This window comes from Hyaena hyaena, unplaced genomic scaffold (assembly GCF_003009895.1).
Source record: "Hyaena hyaena isolate Hyena2069 unplaced genomic scaffold, ASM300989v1 scaffold_690, whole genome shotgun sequence".
NCBI classification, from domain to species: domain Eukaryota; kingdom Metazoa; phylum Chordata; class Mammalia; order Carnivora; family Hyaenidae; genus Hyaena; species Hyaena hyaena.
The window spans coordinates 223786-242906 of record NW_024081323.1 but is presented as its reverse complement, the minus strand read 5'-3'; the positions used below and the strand labels follow the sequence as shown (position 1 = coordinate 242906).

At 35.2% G+C, this 19121-nt stretch overlaps 1 protein-coding gene across 2 annotated transcripts in view; it reads left to right on the top strand.

Annotated features, from left to right (window-relative positions):
• The window catches only part of AGMO (alkylglycerol monooxygenase), a 340233-nt gene that overhangs the window by 158945 nt on the left and 162167 nt on the right, over positions 1–19121 (top strand). The window contains exons 7-11 of one of the 2 annotated variants that reach the window (XM_039217441.1): positions 4681–4747; positions 8523–8588; positions 8680–8759; positions 11996–12130; positions 14321–14437. In XM_039217441.1, the coding sequence (XP_039073372.1) occupies positions 4681–4747; positions 8523–8588; positions 8680–8759; positions 11996–12130; positions 14321–14437 (465 nt within the window). The remainder of the gene's footprint in view (positions 1–4680; positions 4748–8522; positions 8589–8679; positions 8760–11995; positions 12131–14320; positions 14438–19121) is intronic. The other variant, XM_039217442.1, reaches the window with a different exon arrangement.

Genomic DNA, 19121 nt, shown 5'->3' with positions numbered 1-19121 from the left:
TCCAGCAAATGATCCAGAGCACTTCTGCTGGATAAAATTTAATCGATAGGCTTGATGGAGCTTTTTATTATAAAATTATCTTATTTATTATTGGTTCAATTATAATGACTTATTAATGTACAGTAAAAACAGCTCAAGAAATGAACTATTTGGGAAACAATAATTTCAAGAAATAGGCAGAAAATGTTTAAGTTACTGTCTGAAATTTGGATGAGAAATTAGCATCCAAGTTTTATTAATATGGAAACTAAAAGCACAATATAAATAAGGGCGAAGGAGATATTCTAAAGACCTTTGTTAGGAACATGAGTTCTTAACCTCCCAGGACTCATCTATCCCTCTGAGTATATGATGAAAATAGTAATTTCCTCCTAGAAAAATACCCATTGGCACATATTCATAAAATGTGGTATAACACGTAGGGTGTTCTTGACCTTCTGAAGCCCATTGATGGCCTTTCTAGGTATCCATGGTTCTCAGGTTATAAAATTCTGACAGAAATGACAGGATACAAGACTTAGATCATTGGTTTAGGAGCCTAAGACACACTAGAAATGCCTAAAATCTCATGAGGGGGCAGTTTAGAATCTGAAGTGTCTATGTTCTTTATAAATACCTGGATTTCTTTTGGCTGGAATGTGGTAAAAAAGCATTTGATTATTTTCCATGAAACTTCTAGAAGTTTAAATTGCTTTTATTCGATGGAATTATTTCTGTATCTCTTAAAAGCAATGTGGTAGAAAAACAGAACAATTCGTGAGTTGAAATCAAGAAGACTTCAGGGCTTCTTCCAAGTTGTTTGAACTTGGACTGCTAGTTGAAATTTTCTGAGCGTCAGTTTTATGTTTGTTTGGTTTTTTTTAAATAACAGGGTATTGTACTATATTGCTTTTTAAGTCTTCTACATGTTAGAAAATTCCATCATTGAAATTAACTCATCTAAATCTTAAAAAAAAAAAGACAAAAAATGACTTTCTAAAAATGAGAATAGCTGCAATTATTTCCACAGTAACATATTTTCAGGAAATGATTCAAAGCTAGATGTGGTTGAATTGCTAAATGACTGAATTTGCAAAAGTGGGCGATAATTAAGTCGTTATGCTCAACCCTTATTAATTATTGATGACTTCTCCATGACTGAGTCAGAAGTTTTCTACAAGAGAGGTTCTGACTGGGCTGTCTGAATGATGAATCATCTCCCACCCGAGGTGGTCTTCCTCGGCTCCAAGGTACTCATAGGCACTACCAAGAAATTTGATTGTGGTTGCCTGTGTTGTACTTGGCTTTTAACTTAAAAAAAATGTTGGGGATGGGGGGACTTTCAATATTGATATCACCATGCTTTAGCCTGCAGGAGTTGAGGAGAAGTGCTTGACATTAAAAAAATAATGCACTCAGCCAAGACTCCGGTCATCTGAATGCACTCACCATTTGTGTGGCTTTAAATCTGGCTGCACACACGCCAGGACCAAGGATCAGAAATGCATCTGGGTAACAGAAGCTGGTCAGTGTAGTCTCCTCCACCCCCTTTTGTTGTCTGTTTTTGTAACATATGTTAGGCACCAAAGAGACAAACAAGGATAAAATGGTTTTCTCTTTTCCCATCTGGTTCTCTGCCAGAGATAGAAAGATTGAACTTAGCATCAGATTTCAATGTTCTCACAGCTGAGAAACCCCACTTTCTTATTCTCTATCCATCACCATTCTTCTTCTTAACAAATATTTTCCCACCAAGTACAAAGCAATGGAGTCCAATAAAATACAGAGCTATTTCTACTTACTCCCCTCCCAATCCCTGGCTGTTAGTATTGTATTTGTGGGATAATACCTTTTGTGAATGATTTGCTAGAAATGTAGTCTGATATTCTTATACATATTATACATATTCACAGTATTTTGAATTCCTGGAATAAAAAAAATACAGATAGTTCTTTGGGATATAAATGAATTCTGTTCTGTGAGTTAGCCAAAATGTCTGTTGTTTGGAGTTAATAATGTATTTCTCATGAAAATAACCTTTAAAATGGTGATAAAACACCAGGCTATAAGAGAAAAAGAGAGAGAGAGAGAGAGAGAGAGAGAGAGAGAGAGAGAAAGGAAGGAAGGAAGAAAGGAAGGAAGGGAGGGAGAGAGGGAGGCAGGCAGAGAGAGAGAGAGAGAGAGAGAAAGAAAGAAGGAAAGAGAAAGAAAGAAAGAAAGAAAGAAAGAAAGAAAGAAAGAAAGAAAGAAAGAAAGAAAGAGAGGGAGGGAGGGAGGAAGGGAGGGAGGGAGGGAGGAAGGAGAGGAGAGGAGGAAAACAGAAGAGAAAGGAAAGGATAAGAGAAGGAAAAGGAAAGGAAAGAAGAAAGAGAAAGAAAAGATTAAAGGGGGGGAGCATGGTTAAATCAATATAGGACATGACATATTACACATCCTTTGCATGTAAACATTCCAGTCTGTTGCATAAGGGAAACTGAGAATCCCTTAGCAGCTGGCAACAGGATGGAAGGCAAGGGATGCTTCTTTAAGGTGTGTAAACAATGAATTTAATAAGCAGAGGATGGTGGCACCTGCCCTATGGAGAGATGCAGCAATGTCATGTGGCAACGTTGCTGCAGCTTCCACCTCAAGAGGGTATAGGTCCCCACGAGCAAAGGACGCTGTGGCTACTGCAGCTGTTCACATTTGCAGAGCAACTTTAAGCTGGGTGTTATAGTGTCAGAGATTGCCAAAAAGGTGATTAAACCCTGCTATATAAAGAGTTGCAATCTAGAAATTTGTTTGGGAATTTAGAGATTAATATTTCCAACTGGCTAACTGAGCATTACTTTGTATTACTAGAGTAGTGATTTCATTTATTTAAATTTGTATCTTAATTTTTTTCAAACATTCAGAAAAGTAGAGAGAATAATAGAATGCATTTATGTATATCCATCACTTCAATAAAAAATCATTATGATTTTGATTCATTTTCGTTAATTATCCTTTTTTTCTTTATCTTTTTTTATTGCCAAATACCTTTTACCAAAATGTAGATTAAAGTCATCTATACTTCAGTTATATAGCTCCAATAAAACAGTTACTTCTCCCTACCCAAAACTCCATTATAATTTTCAATAAAAGTAGTTATTTTTATTATGTAATACCCTATATATAATCTTATCCTTCACTGCTTATAAAATGTCTTTTATGTTTGGATTGTTCAAATCAGTATTCTCAGAAGATCATCATACTACATCTAGCTGTTATGTATCTTAAATATCTTTTTATCTTAAGCAGTCGCATCTCTCTATTTTTTCCTCATACCATTGACTTGTTGCCAGTTCATGTATCATCATTATCAGTGGATGTTTTTCCCCTTAAGCATCATCTAACATGTCTTTTTCCTCATATATCTTCTAAATGGAAAGTAACTCTAGAAGTGATTAATTCCTTAAAATATAACAATGTATTGATTTTGTCAATAGAAATACAAAATCTAAACAAATCGACCTAGATCATAATTCAAGTAAAGATTCTATTATCTTCCATAATTGATGGAAGAGTAATGGAATCAAAAGTAAAAGGGTTCCCACTATTGCTTAAAGTTAATAATGTAGCATATCAAATGTTTTATATGTCCTGCTGTTCTTTTTTATGACACTTACCTGGTTCCTACACTCCTTAGAATTTGCAGATACAGGCATGGGGATTCTTACTGAGAAATTTTGAGAGATAACATTAAAGAGTTGAAGACCACATTCTGAAGGGTCCTTAATTGAAAAGAAAAAGACTCCTTTATATATTTGACTTTTGTTTATTTTTTTAATGTTTATTTACCTTTGAGAGAGAGAGAGAGAAAGAGACTGAGTGTGAGAGGAGAGGGACAGAGAGAGGGGGAGACACAGAATCCGAAGAAAGCTCCAGGCTCTGAACTGTGAGCAAAGAGCCTGACACAGGGTTCCAACTAACAAACTATGAGATCATGACCTGAGCTGAAGTCAGAGGCTTAACCAACTGAGCCAGCCAGGAGCCTCTACATTTGACTTTTAATTGTGCCTGTAAACTGGACTTAATGATGATGCATCTACTGGTAAAAGACCATTCAGGATTCTATTTGAATAAGCAGAATCGCCCTAATGCAGTAGGGAACAGATGCAATGGTTAGCCATTTGCTAGATGGTTGATTATTGGGTGAAGCCAACTCTCAGCTAACCACAAAGCAAATGTAATATGCTGTTTTCCCTTCCTTAGTTATGTGCTGTTACCATTAATCAACAAAGACATTGCTGAAAGGTGTAGAGTGTAAACTGACAGGAGACGTGAGAAAAGTGTGCCTTGACAGTGGTGATATATAAATACCGTACTGTTTGTAACCCTCAGAATGTTAGTATGTAGATATTTTTAATATTTCCATTTGAAAGATGAGGAAACAGAGTTATAAAAAGCTCAAGTTGTTCTCCCAAGGTCACATAGTAAAAACTGGTGGCTCCTGGAGTTGAATTTAGGCAGCATGACTCTTCACCTGTCTACTATACTGCCTCCCAGAACAGAGTTAGGAGCTTATTGTTATTTTCATCAGAACCCCAGAGAAACTTCTTCTGACTCTGATGTCAGCCTTGAAACTTGAAATATCTCTTGACCCACATTGAAATTTAAGGTGAATATACGTACATATTTATCCATACTTATGTGTATAAATGTTGCTTTTGTTTTAAACAGATCATTAATAACCTTGGTCCTTTGGAACTGATTCTTAATACTCCTAGCCACCATCGAGTTCATCATGGTAAGGAGACTTGATGTTTTTCTTCTTCTTCATCTCTTTAAAAACAATATTATTTTATACCTTTTCATGACAGTTATTCAACATAGTCTCCATTCACTGTACAAATAGGTATCGTATCTTCCATTGTACCTGGATAAGACTCTTTTGCAAAGCAAGGATTGGAGGAGAAAAAAATCTCTTTTGAATTTTCCTTTTTTCCTAGATCTCCTTAGTTGTAGCGAAAAACAGGTTAACCAGCTGTGAGGTTACACACTTCCTATGTTGAAGGTTACCACCTGACCCAGTGTTGAGGGTCGTTCCTATATGCAAACAGAAAGTCTCTGGTCTTGAAAATTGTTGGGATTTCAGGAAAGCCTAATAGGCAGAAAATCACTTATTTGCCTAAATTCTGTGGATGGCATTAGCATAACAAAGAAAAAAAATCCCATGTGGCTAGTGCTTAAGGTTTAAAGACACCAGCATAAGACATAACAGAAATGTTTATATGTGTGCACCAAAAGACCTGTACAAGAATGTGCATTAACAGCATATGTGTAATAGAAAAAATAGAGATAAAATTCAAATGCTTATCGTAGTAGAACAGATAAATTGTAGACTATTCATGCAATGGGGAATTACATAACAATAAAAATGTCCAAACTGTTGGAACTTGGCGATGGCCTAACTACATCTCACAAACATAGTGTTGAGGAAAGGAAGACAGTAATAAAACAATAAATGCTATTGTTATGTTTTACCTAAGTTTCCAGGCATCACAGGCAGCTCTGGAACACTGCATGCCTGCCTTCCCGAGGGGCAGGTCCCTTTCTTCGTGGCAGGGAGCAGAGCAGAAACATAAGCCCCACCCCACCATCTCCCTTCAAAGGGAATAGAAATGGGTGGAGTCAGGCTGCTCATGCTCAGTTTCCTTTTCTAAACTCCACAGACATTACTGGTCCCCAGGAAAATTGTTAGTGAGAAAGTGGAGAGACTAAGGGTGTTATACTCTTGGGGCTCCTTTTGCAGGAAAGGAAACATAAAGAGTGGAGAAAAGTCTACACTGAAGAAGAAATAGTTGCCAGTGTCCTCTGTTTGGCTTCAGAGCACATTCCCACTCCTGTTGCTTTATATTTGGATTTCTTGCCCTAAGCTTTATTTTTAAAATTTTTTTTATTGTTTCTTTATTTTTGAGGGAAAGAAATAGAGTGCGAGTAGGGGAGGAGCAGAGAGAGAGATAGAAGAGAGAGAGAGACAGAATCCATAGTAGGCTCCAGGCTCTGAGCTGTCAACACAGAGTCTGACATGGGACTTGAACTCATGGACTGGGAGCCAAAGTCGCTTAACCGACTGAGCAACCCAGGTGCCTCCTACCCTCAGCATTATTAATATTTTGCAACCAACAGTTCTTCACTTGGAAGTGGGAGGCTAAGAATGGGGCTACCCTTTGTATTGGAGGATTTTGTTCTCTGCACACTAAATGCAAATAATACCCCTCCCAGTTGTGAGTCTCAACAAATTCCCCAGACATTGGTACGTGTCTCCTGAGAGGCAAAATGCTCTCCCCTCCAACTAAGAACCACTGTTTAACCCACATATGGCAACATGTTGTGCTTTTGTATAGCCAGCCCCACACTACTTTTGGACTGGGAGAGGTTTTCCCTTGGGTCTTCACTTTCAAACATATATTTGCATGTATAGAAGGCATGTAAAGAAATGACATGTGAAGACAGTTGTGTTTGTTGGAGCAGTGGCTTGGTAGGTTAATATTTTTGACTTTGTTTTACACTCATGTGAGTATGGGGGTACCTATTTAAGCATGTTTTTATTATTAAAGAAACCATGCCCAGCTATTTAAATTTAAATTATAATTTGAATACTTTGGAGGAAAAAAAGACAGGTTTTGAGTTAATGGTTAATAAAGATAATTAAGAGTAATTTAATTTTCACCTATGTCTTTTATGATTAAAACAAATAGTAAAGTTTCATTCTAAGTAGAAAATTGTTTTTCCTGGAAAAGATGCAGAGAGAAGGGGTAGAGATAGCAATTCACTCCAAAATTTATAAAACCAACCAAATGCAAATATAGATATATTATTTATCTCATTCCCTATTGCTTTTGTGGGGGGGGATTTTTTTTTAATTATTACTCTTTGATAGTCTTTTTAAAAATTTTTGAATCATTATTTATTTTTGAGAGAGAGAGAGAGAGAGTGCGTGTGTGGGAGGAGAGGGGCAGAGTGAGGGAGACACAGAATCTGAAGGGGGCTCCAGGCTCTGAGCTGTCAGCACAGAGCCCGATGCAGGGCTTTGCTGGAGTCCTGCTCCAGCAGTTCCAGGGCTCCCTGAAGGATGGACCATGTTGGAGAGACAGTGAAAAAGCCCCAGATTCTTTCTGGTTACTAGGCAGGCATCTCTACACTGTCTGAGACTCAACTTTATTTTATGATTAAGTGTTTGAGGGACAGCACAGAAATGGCATTCAGATGATAAATTCTTTGATCAGTAAAAACTTTCCATGACATGGATATACATAACCTTATTATGATGATTTAAATAAGGGTACTCATGCTCATCATATGAGGAAGGAAGTTATCTTTAGCATTCAAGTACAAATAGGATAATGTTTTTTAGCATAGTAAAGGCAAAGGTTAGTTCTTTGTGAGCGGGCGAGGGGGTTCAATAGCCTGTTTATCGATTAATGGGAAGTATTAAGAAGAACAGGTTTTTCAGGAAATGCAATGTTTGCTCCCATAACCACAAAAGAAAACATCTAAACATTAGCCATTGGGCTTATAGTTCCTATAACATCATCCATGCCCAGGAATAGTTCATCAGTCTGTACCAAGGTTATTATTTTATTAATGTAAACCCGAAAGCAATAGCTGATCTTTTTGTGTCATCAATTACTCAGTCCTGATACCACTATTTCCAGATTATTAAGCATCAATGTTTTTCCAGGCTACAACTATTTCCTTAACAAAGTGCAATCATCATACCAGGGCCAGAAAAAGTCACCCCCAATCCCAATCAACAAGGTGCTTTGGGGCTTAGTGCCCAAGCAGAAACAATTAAGTGGGGATGGATTTCAGTCCTCATCTGACGGCAAGAGACTGTGCAAACTTGCCTTAACCTCACAAGGAGTATTCTCAACTAAGGAGTTCAGAAAGGCTCCCAACAGGGCTTGAATTCATGAACAGTAAAATAATGACCTGGGCCAAAGTTGGAGGTTAACTGACTGAGCCGCCAGGCGCACCTACTCTTTGATAGTAAAAAGTAAAAATTTAAAAAGTAAAATTACTTAGAATTACCCCAGATTTCTAAATAACTGGAAAATTAAGAGCAAACACATTTTTTAAAAAAATTATGGAATCAAACCCAAAGTATCAGACTCGATACTGGGTATGAAGCTTGCCTAAGCTTCGCTCTCTCCCTCTTCCCCTCCTCCTCCCCCATCTGCACACACACATATTCTCTCTCTCTCTCTCTCTCTCTCTCTCTCTCTCTCTGAAAAAGAAATCTGGGATAATTCTAAATATATGTAGTTTTAAGGAATTCTTTGGTCTCATTGGTAAAATTAACTCAAAAGTAAATAAAATAAAATAAAATAAAATAAAATATAAAATAAAAGCAATTTACTTAGCAAATAATCTAATGTTTTGAGTAAAAAGAGATTCTTAGGAACATCATTTTGTTGCATAAGTCCTAATTTTGTGAATGGGTTCTAAAATATAATAAGATGATTTAAAAGCATAACTTCTGTTTTCCAGAATCTTTTTAAAAATATTTTGTTTCATAGGCAGAAACCGTTATTGCATTGACAAAAACTATGCCGGCATTCTTATTATATGGGATAGAATTTTTGGTAAGTAAAATATATATGAACATTAAAATAGTAACTTAGCTCCTTAGCTCATAGAAAGTCAATGATCATAGCCTTAATGTTTATCTTCCAGGGACATTTGAAGCAGAAAATGAGAAAGTTGTATATGGTCTAACACATCCCATTAATACATTTGAACCATTCATGGTACAGGTAATGTAATTGGTTTTATTATTTCTGAATTAGTTATATCCTTTCATAAATCTTATATAGTTAAAGATCAGTTGTTGAAAGGTGAAAGTACATCACACTATCCTGAAAATATTTTTTTTTAACCATGAAGAAGTTGGAAGTAATTCTGACACTCAAACAAAATCTTGAATCAACTTGGGCAAAATGCATTTGAAAACAACTCATTATAAGAACTTTTAAATGTACCTACTCCCGAGATTTTTTTTTTAAATAGATCTTCAAGCAAACATATTTTTCTCAGAATAGACCTGAAATATATTCATGGATTCCGAAGGAGCAATAGTAAATGCATAATTAAGGCTGATACCACAGTAAGAAAAATATTTGCTTCAAGGCCCCATGACTCTGGTTAGAAATTCAACATGAGGCCTTTGCCCTACTCTGCTTGGACCTAAATGTCAGGAGCTATTATGAGGTGGTTAGGTCTGCGCCTTACCTCACCTGCTACGACTTGCTGCACCGGACCAGTTTTCTGTTAGACATGTGGTACTGGTTGTTCACCGATCTCAATGGCTGGCACTAGAGAAATGAGGAATGTCTGTGAAGCTCTGATCCGTCAGCAACAGAGCACCACAAACACTCCTGGGGTTAGGGACTAGCAAATGAGAAAAAGATAAAAATGCTTGGGAAGCTGAAGAGGTCAGTCATTGACAGCTCTGTACAGAGAACCGGGTTTACAGCATTCAGGTAGTGGTGGGGGTGGGGGGGAGGAGGGAGTTACAGGTTTGTGTCACATCTGCTTTCTGAACCTATTTCTTCAAGGTTTTTAAGGAAGTTAAACTAACAAAATAAATGGACATTTCTTGAGCTTCTACTATGTACAGGGTATTGCTAGCAGCTCAGTACAAATATTTAATGAAACTCTCGCTCAAACCTTATGACATAGTGATACTTTTTAATACTCATTTTTTAGTGGGTGATGTTGAAGTTCCCAGGATTTAAATAATTCAACCAGATATATGCAGCTTGTCAGATTCAGACCTAACCAAGGAGAGTTGTAGGCCAAGCCCAAAACTGCCTTAATTCAATTTAACTTTTACACTATGCTGCCTTTTTACAGAAAAGGCCATCAAAAAATAGCCTCTACTTTTCAAATGAAAGATATTTTTATCTCCTACTTCAAAGACAGAAAAACTGCTTATTCATTTTCTTCCTTCTCAACTGTAGGCCATCTCTGTATCTCTGTCTCTCTCTTTCTCTGTTGGGCATCCCTGAGGTTATATCACTCAGGAGAATATCAGCAAATATTTCAGAGTACTTTCTTCATAAACTTTATAGAATTGAAATTAATTTAAAAGTAATACATTAAGAACTACCTTTTCACTTGGTATAGTCTTATCTCTGTAATAAGGACATTAAAAGGGAAACAGCTTGGTCTCTGTCCTCTGGGAGAGAGCCTTTGAAACTTCATGTGCATATGAATCATGCTGGAATCTTTTTAAAGTGCAGAATCTGTCCAGTGGCTCTGAAGTGTGTCCAAGATTTTGTATTTCTAACAAGCTCCCAGGAGCTACAGAACCTGTTTCCTCTTGATCCTTTAAGTAGCAAGCGTGTGGGAGTGCACACTCCTGCTGAGGAAAAGGGGCTCATCGCTGAGACAAATGAGAAGCTGAAAACCGCACACTAGCCACACAAGGAGTTAGACGACAGGATTTGGCGGGGGGCACAAAAATCAGACAATCAGACTGTTTATGAGGTGCTGCTGAATCTGTCAGGTGGAGTTCCCCAGGCCTTTGCCCTCATACAGAAATTTTCTTATCACAACTGTGTATAAGACATAGGCTTCTAGACTCTCACTTACATTCTTAAAAATGTCATATTGACAGTGTTGTGTGAATTGGGAGTTCCTGAACCTACAGAAACATATATTTACTCTCACTTGTATTGCTTTATATTCAGCTAAATTTCTCACCTTTCTCTCAGACATATCAAAAGCAACTGATGATGGACTCCACTAGCTGGAGACAGATTTTTTCCCCCTTTATTACTAGGCATAGGACATTCACTTTACTTTCCTTTGGAGTCCAGGACTTTCAGGGCATTGGAAGGTAAATAAGTGGGAAAGTACTCCTTATTTTAAAATGTCACTGTGCATTTCTCATGGCTTATGTCTAGAATGAGACCAAGAAAATCCAGTCAGTTTTCAAAATAACACAACATATAAGTGTATTAATATGTGTTATAATTCCTACGCATAGTAAGTTTTGTATTATTATTATTATTGTTATTATTATTATTAACCCCCAGTGTAAATTTCCATCTGAAATTTCCATTTTCTTTAAAACCTGCCCCACTAAACCCTGTATTGTTCATTAATTGCTTCAGATTTCTTATTGTAATGTTTCAAGCAAATTTAAAACCACTTTTTTAATTCTAGCAGTTTACATTCGTTAAGAGACCGAGTGACTGACAATCAGACCACAAATTTCCATAGAGCCAAAACTTCTTTGTACATTAATTTATTACTTCACTTACAATAGAACTCATTTTTAGAGTCAGCAGATGATACACAACCTCCAGGACTATTTTTAATCATACGATGCATTATTATCATATGTATGAAATAAATATCTAATACCCTAATAGCTAGTATTTACTGAGTAGGTATCATGTGTGACCATACTTTTAACTTCTGGACACATCAAATGTACAGTGTTATTTAAAGAATGTAGATTCCTGCTAAAAGACTCAGAAATGTCTTTGAATGTTTCCATAAATATAGATATGATTGTCTATAACTCAATACTGCAAATAAAGGGCTATTTTTAATATGTAATATTTGTATGTTTCCATGGTCAACCTTAATATCCAGTTAGCAAGACTGTAGAAAGAAAATCATTAGACATGGATGTAGAGTGCACAAGCTGCTGGTTAACTCCATTGAAACTCATTTTTTTTTCTGTTTTGCTGATTTTCTACATAATTATCCTCTAACTTCAAAATGATAATTTTGTGGGGCTTCAGAAATATTGACAAGAACACACTTAAACTTAAAGGACACAGAATGAAGGGAATGAGTTACAATTTGGAATGCAACTGCATATTAATCTACATTAACCATATTACACATAACCTGTATATTACAGAAAAAATATATACTTGTCATTGAACAGTAAATAAATAAAATAAATGATTCATTGTACTTAATACTTTTATTATTTTTTATTTTAAATAAGCTCTATTTTTTATTCTTATAGTTCCACCATTTAGTTTACATATGGACTACATTCTGGGCCACACCTGGATTCTTCAATAAGTTTTCTGTCATATTTAAAGGACCAGGATGGGGTCCAGGTAAACCAAGACTTGGACTAAGTGAAGAAATCCCAGAGGTAAATAGAGTTCATGTTAGTGGTGGTGAAGATTAGTAGCCTATTGTCAGCTCTACAGCCAGCCTATGTGTATGTTGACTTCATGAAGATCTGAAGAAAAATGTTCCCTGAGGCAGATACAGCCCTGTGGTGGATAACCTGCTGAGTGGGTACCACCTAGGGGCCAATAAGGGGAGGGCTTTTTCCCAGGATGACACTGCCTCTTACTGGGGAGCATGGTTCGGAGGCATAGCAGCAGAGGCTAGTTTTCAGATCCACTCAAAATTACAACAAAGAACATTTATGTAGTGCAAAAACTACACGGATGTATGTTACTTGATCACAGAATCCTAAAACTACTAGAGATGGAGGGAGCCTTACAGATGCTCAGTGGCTCAGTCAGTTAAGTGTCCACCTTCGGCTCAGGTCATGATCTCACAATTTGTGGGTTCGAGCCCCTTGTCGGGCTCTGTACTGACTGCCAGCTTAGAGTCTGGAGCCTGTTTCGGATTCTGTGTCTCCCTTTCTCTCTGACTCTCCCCTGCTCATGCTCTCGCTCTCTCTCAGAAATAAATAAAACATTTAAAAAATTTAAAAAAAATACAGATTCTTCAGTTCAGCTTTCATTTTGTTGATGAAAAAATGAAAAGATGGTCAGCATCACTAATCATCAGGGAAACGCAAATCAAAACCACAATGATATATCACCTTACTCTTCTTAGAATGGCTAAAATAAAAAAGACAAGAAATAACAAGTCCTGGTGAGGATATGGAGAAAAAGAATCCCCTGTACCCTCTTGGTGAAAATGTAAATTCATACAGCCAAAGATTGAAGGGGATTAGGAGATACAGACTTACAATTATGGAATGAATAAATCATAGAAATAAAAGTCATAGCATAAATAATACAGTCAATGATATTATAATAACAATATATCAGGGTAGGTGGTAGCTCTACTTGTAGCGAACATAGCATAATGTCTAAATTTGTCAAATCACTAAGTCATATACCTGAAACTAATGGCACATTGTGTGTCAACTATACTGAAATTAAAAAAAAAAAAAATAAGTCTCTAGAATGGAAGGTCAAAAGCCACACTAAATTGATGTTGTTATTAGATTAGACCATAACCTTATTCATTTTGTAGTACAGTTGTAGCATTAAATTCAGAAATCATATTAAAACCCAAAAGTAGGTGAGATAGAGATTTAAAACCCTGGAAATCACATGAAAAATTCAATTTCAATCTGGAATTCATATAAAGATGAAAAACAGGATTTTCTTTTCAGTCCTTCAGGATATGTATTGTGGTTCCTTATTAAAATAACTGTCATTAATAGTAATCTGAAAGCAATAGAAAGAGTAAACTATTGTTGATATCAAAGGTGATTGTAAATATAAAATTAGCCAATATTATAAGAAAATATTTTTATAATATTGTTATTTTTAAAACTTTTAATCTAAATAAGGATATTTTTTCATCCAGTTATGAAAGTTGCTTTGCTGAAATTTCCCTGATACTTTTTGCTGATACTTTCCCTGATACTTTGCTGAAATTTCCCTGATTATGTTCAAAATCAGTTATATAACAATGAGCTAACCTGATATAGGTGAAAATAATTTGCTTATTTCAGCCCTAAAAAGTTTAGTTATTATTTTTCCTTTTTTCAATAGATAGATAATCCAAAATGAATATTCTAAAGTCATATCTGTGCCTAAATTTGCATTATAAATGTAGAATTGTATTATTTCTTGGAAACTCTATGATTTAGGAAAGTTGTTTCCAATAAAGCAATGGTTCCTTTTCAGTCATGATTATCTCCACTACTAAAAATCACCTTCCATTTTTCTTTTTCTTTATTTTCATGTATAATCATGGGCATATTTCTGTATTCATATTTCATATTTTTATGTTCATTTTAGTTGTATTTGTCATCAGTAAATGTTGCTGACTCAATTCTTATACTGGTTTGTTATAAAGTAGACTAAATTAAAATCATGATCTTCTGAAATGAAAAACAAGTTTCTGAGCTTTTATGTTTTTCTATTAAAATAAAAAGGAATGTTTGAGTCATTTTGGAAACAAAAATTAAAAAGTAGCAAAGATTTTCCTTTCTTTTGCACGTCTCCTCTTTGCTTATTGTGAATTTCCATGAGAGGAATAAGCCAGAGAGCAAGATAAAGGAAAAGCTTCTTTCTTGTCTTCTTAGGTCACGGGAAAAGAAGTTCCCTTTTCATCATCAGTGTCTCATCTATTAAGGATCTATGCAGTTGTACAGTTTGCCTTGATGCTAGCATTTTATGAAGAAACCTTTGCAGATAAAGCTGTAAGTGAAATATTGTAAGAAATTTGTAAGAAATCTGTCACTTTGTCTGAAAATGAAAATTATCCCATCATATTATAGTTGTGTTCTATTCTTTTCTGTAATTTCTACATTAGTGTTGGCACAATCTCCTGTTTAAACAGGTGAATTAATTCTTAAATTAATTATATTCAAAGTGTTCTTGTGTAGACTGTCTATCATATTGTATGCTGTTGATATTGACTTGGCTTTGGGCAGGCAGAATAAAAAGTCTTCCCTGAGAATTTTTAACCACAAACCAGCTCTCATTCAGCTATGGGTCTGGTATTTATACTAACCATTGATTTATAAACCTAAACTAAGAATTCAGTTTAATGTGGTCTCAGATTCAGTCTCATGTGTCTAAAAGAACCATATTCAAAGCATGCTTGGAGCAATCCTCTTAAACCCAAGTATCAGAGTATTCCCACAGATAATGTTCCAATGATTATGAACTCAGTTAAAAAGCACAAGAACACTCTGGGAGATAGCAAGTCATCATGACAAAGCATTAGCAGAAACAACAAACAACAGACCCAGTTCTCAAAAACAACAGATGTTGGAAATTAAATGAAAATATAAATGTAGTAAACTTAGTATGTTTGAAGATGCAGAAGATGAAATTAAAAAGAAATTAAAATTATGAACATTTAAAAAGCAAGACTATCAAAATGATAAGGCACATTTAATAATCACATTAAACTTCTAGAACACAAAAATGTGATAACAGACCTGAGAAAGTCAATGATTTATATGTAAGTTTAAAGCCAAATTAAGAGAACATAAGTGTATTAATAGAATCATTCATTATTTAAACAAATTACCCAGTATACACTAAAAGACAATGAGATAAAAATAAAAACATGACAAGTTATGTTCAGACATAAAGAATAGTGTGGAAATATCCAAAAAAAGATGCAAAAATCCAGAAAAAATTTAAATGAATACAAATGGAATCAGTGGACCATGAATTCAAGCAAAATAAATTGCTTTTTTCAAAGAACAGGTCTGTTCTATTTACAGATGCCAGTTTTTAAAACTCCATATATAACAGAAATTAAATAATACATGCAGAAGAAAATGGATATACTATAGGATTATTTTTAATAATTTAAGATAAACCCTATGGAATTATTTTTAATAATTACATGCCACCTTATTATTCCTAGTATAGTAATTCCACTGGAACAATTACAAACACTCCATACATCTTATATAGTGAATTACAAGAAAGAAGTCTACTTGAAGTAGGTTATTGAGTGTGTTATGTGGGAGTCATTGGTTGTATGTGACAGATATTCAACCCAGGACAAATTTATTAGCTCCTATAACTTAAGAGTTTGGACTATTTCTTTTTCAGGCAGTGCTGATGCCGTGAGTCAAATAATATTATCAGGAACTTTTCATTCTTTCTTGTAGCTATGCTTTGCTCAGTGCAGTTTCTCCTACAGACTCTCAGCCTTCCTGGTGGCAAGATGGCTACCAGCAGCTCTAGCTTTAAATGTCACCAAAGAATTGCAGAAATTAAGGACCCAAGTTGGAGTCTGATGTTAAGGTTTGGTTCATCTCGATGTCACTGAACCAGTCAAAGTTATCATTCCATGAATGGGAGAACAGGCTCCACTCCATAGTATCCTCATGGTCAGAGAGGGAGAAAGAATGGCTTTAAAGAAAATTAACTAAATGATAGCATATAGGAAAAGGGAAATGGGTTTGAGTAGACAAAAGTAACAAATGTTAGATATTTATAAATCCTTTTCATTGATAAATATGAATATATGATTTAAACTTTTTTCCAAAAAATGTTCTTTAAACACTTACACATGATAACATAAACTTTCCTGCAGGATATCTTCACTTAAATTATCTATGGCATGAGTGTCTTTTAGATATCTGTTGCTCTAAGAAACAGAATATCCAACTAAATATGTCTTAAATAAAACTGGAAATTTAGAGGTAAGTGTTTCTGGGATTTGTTAGTTCATCAGTTCAAACATGCAGAGCTTCCAAAAAGTCTTCTCTATAATTCTCTTGACTTTCATCATCATAAGATAATTACAGCAACTTCAAGCATTCTGTATTCACAGACTGTGACCAAAGGCAGCAAGTTCAGTTCTTCAAGAACATCTTGTAAATTTTATTTTATTTAGGAAGGAGGAAAAAATCTCCAGAATATTTCCCAGCAAATATTCTTTCATGTCTCATTATTCAAGACTAATTCACATGTCCACACTGAACCAATAACTAATACCAGCTCATGAATTAACCATGAATGAATTATACCAAGCATAATTTATTCCCTCTGGGAAAGAGCTCACTCTCCCTTTGAGCATATTCCTTTCTTATACCTGCACAAAATCAGCATAGTATTAGAAGAAATGGCAGATATTTTCTGGTTGGGCAACCAATAGTGTGTGTACGGGTATTCTACTAATAAAATAGGTTTATAAAAGTTATTATAACCATTACAAGATTATATATTAAGGAAGACTCATTTCAATTTTTATCATTATTGAAAGAACTTACTAGTTGGTATTATTCATACGTATTTGTGGTTTTTGCATTTAAAATTAAAAACCAAACATTGTATAAGTAGTGATAATAGATAAGTTTATATGTGTTCTCTGTCCAAAGACAATGATTTTTTTAATGTTTTATTTATTTCTGAGAGAGAGAGAGAGCAGTGTGAGCAGGGGAGGGTCAGATAGAGAGGGGGACACAGAATCGGAAGCACGTTCCAGCCTCTGAGCTAGCTGTCAGCACAGAGCCCCACGCAGGGCTCGAACCCACAAACCGTGAGATCATGACCTGAGCCAAAGTCAGATGCTTAACCGACTGAGCCACCCAAGCAGCCCCCAAAGACAATGATTTTTAAAAAGCTACAGGAAAATATTTAACAGACTTTACTGATTATAACAAAAAAGAATGAATTTTAGTTTCCGTTTTGTTATCTTTTTTTACCTAAATAATTATTGAAATATGTATGTACTCATAGAGTTTCCATGGTTGAATGAAACCAGAAGAAAAGCTACATCATCTACATCTAAATATCTAACTCTCAAAATATGTATCACTGTTGAATAAGTTTGTTATTGCATTTTTTTAGTTACACTAAACAAAATTCCAAAATAAATTATGCCAATTCATAGAAACAAAATTAGAAATTTACCCATTTGGGGGGCACCTGGGTTGCTAAGTCAGTTAAGCATCTGATTTCTGCTCAGGTCATGGTCTTGAGGTTCTTGGGTTCAGGCCCCACGTCAGGCTCTGTGCTCACAGGTTGGAGCATGGATCCTGCTTCAGATTCTGTCTCCCTCTGTCTCTACCTCTCTCTCTCTCTCTCTCTTTCAAAAATAAATAAACATTTGAAAACAATCAAAAAGAAAAAGAAATTTACCCATTTTGATTTTGAAATAGAAACTCTTCAGTTCACCAAGAGATTTGAGGGTCTATGCATGCGTGAGTACTTCCTGGGCAAAAATGTAGCTAGTCACAGTGTGTACTAAAAGATGCAACTTATAGCAAGGCTTCATAAGATTTTTCTGCTGCCATCAAAAACAGAAACTCGTATAGATATATTGACAAAAGAAATGCCAAGCGTTGAAACCCTTTTCAGACTGAAATTAGAGTTGGAAACAGCTTCATTCCTGACACAAATTAATTTTGAAAGGTGTATTTGCTTGTTTCCCACACATGTTTTTCTTTACTAAAAGCATGCTGTGCAACTAGGAAAAAAGGTTGCTTATTTGTAAGATTCTGTAGTGCCTTTCTCATCTCAAGGATGTTTAAAAGCATATGAGGACATTAACATCCAACAGCAATATTTTTTTTCCAGATTCACTGTAGCCAATAATCACATAGAAAAGTTGTGGCTGACTTGTAATTGGGGGCCCTGCTGTGGTCCCACAGCCTTTTCTGTTTATGCATATACCAGAGTAGATAAATACTTACTTGTTTTATGTGTGCAAGTTCTGTATAAATAACTTTGGGAGTCAAAAAAGCAATTTGATGGCCACCACAAAGGTGTAAAAGGCACATTCCTCTCTTGCTGAAACTTGAAATGCATACATTTAAATATATAGTGTTTAGTTTAGTGATATGACCCACAGACTTCTATGTTGATTTTGGTTTAGTAATGCTTGGGAAATCAATTCCTTAGCTGCCAGGGTCTAGTTCATGGGGTGATATCATGAATACACATTTGAAATGAAAATATGGACACACTAGCATGTTTCCAAAGTAAAACTGTAAAAGCAATGCTATCCTTTCAAATAATAGACACACTCAAAAGAGTTTGAATATTTAACAGTCTTATAATAGAATGTGTAATAAAGTTACTGCAGATAGGTTTTAACACAAATTATTTGATGATATATTTCAAATTAATGAGGCATCTGAGAATATCCAATATAAATTTGGAAACAGATTTTTATAGTTTTGAATTCCCCTGTATGCTGTACTTTGTAAAATATTATGGGCACTATAATTTTGTAACTAATGTTTTCATGTTGACATATTTTAAAAGACTCTTTTAAAAAATCAATATATTTAATCATACTCTCATAACACAGAGTCACTTGCACAAATTAGGTCTAGCTTAGGTCTTACCTGAACTCTCTCAAGTCAATATCCAGTATCTATATTTTTTTCCAGCACAGACCCCTGAGAT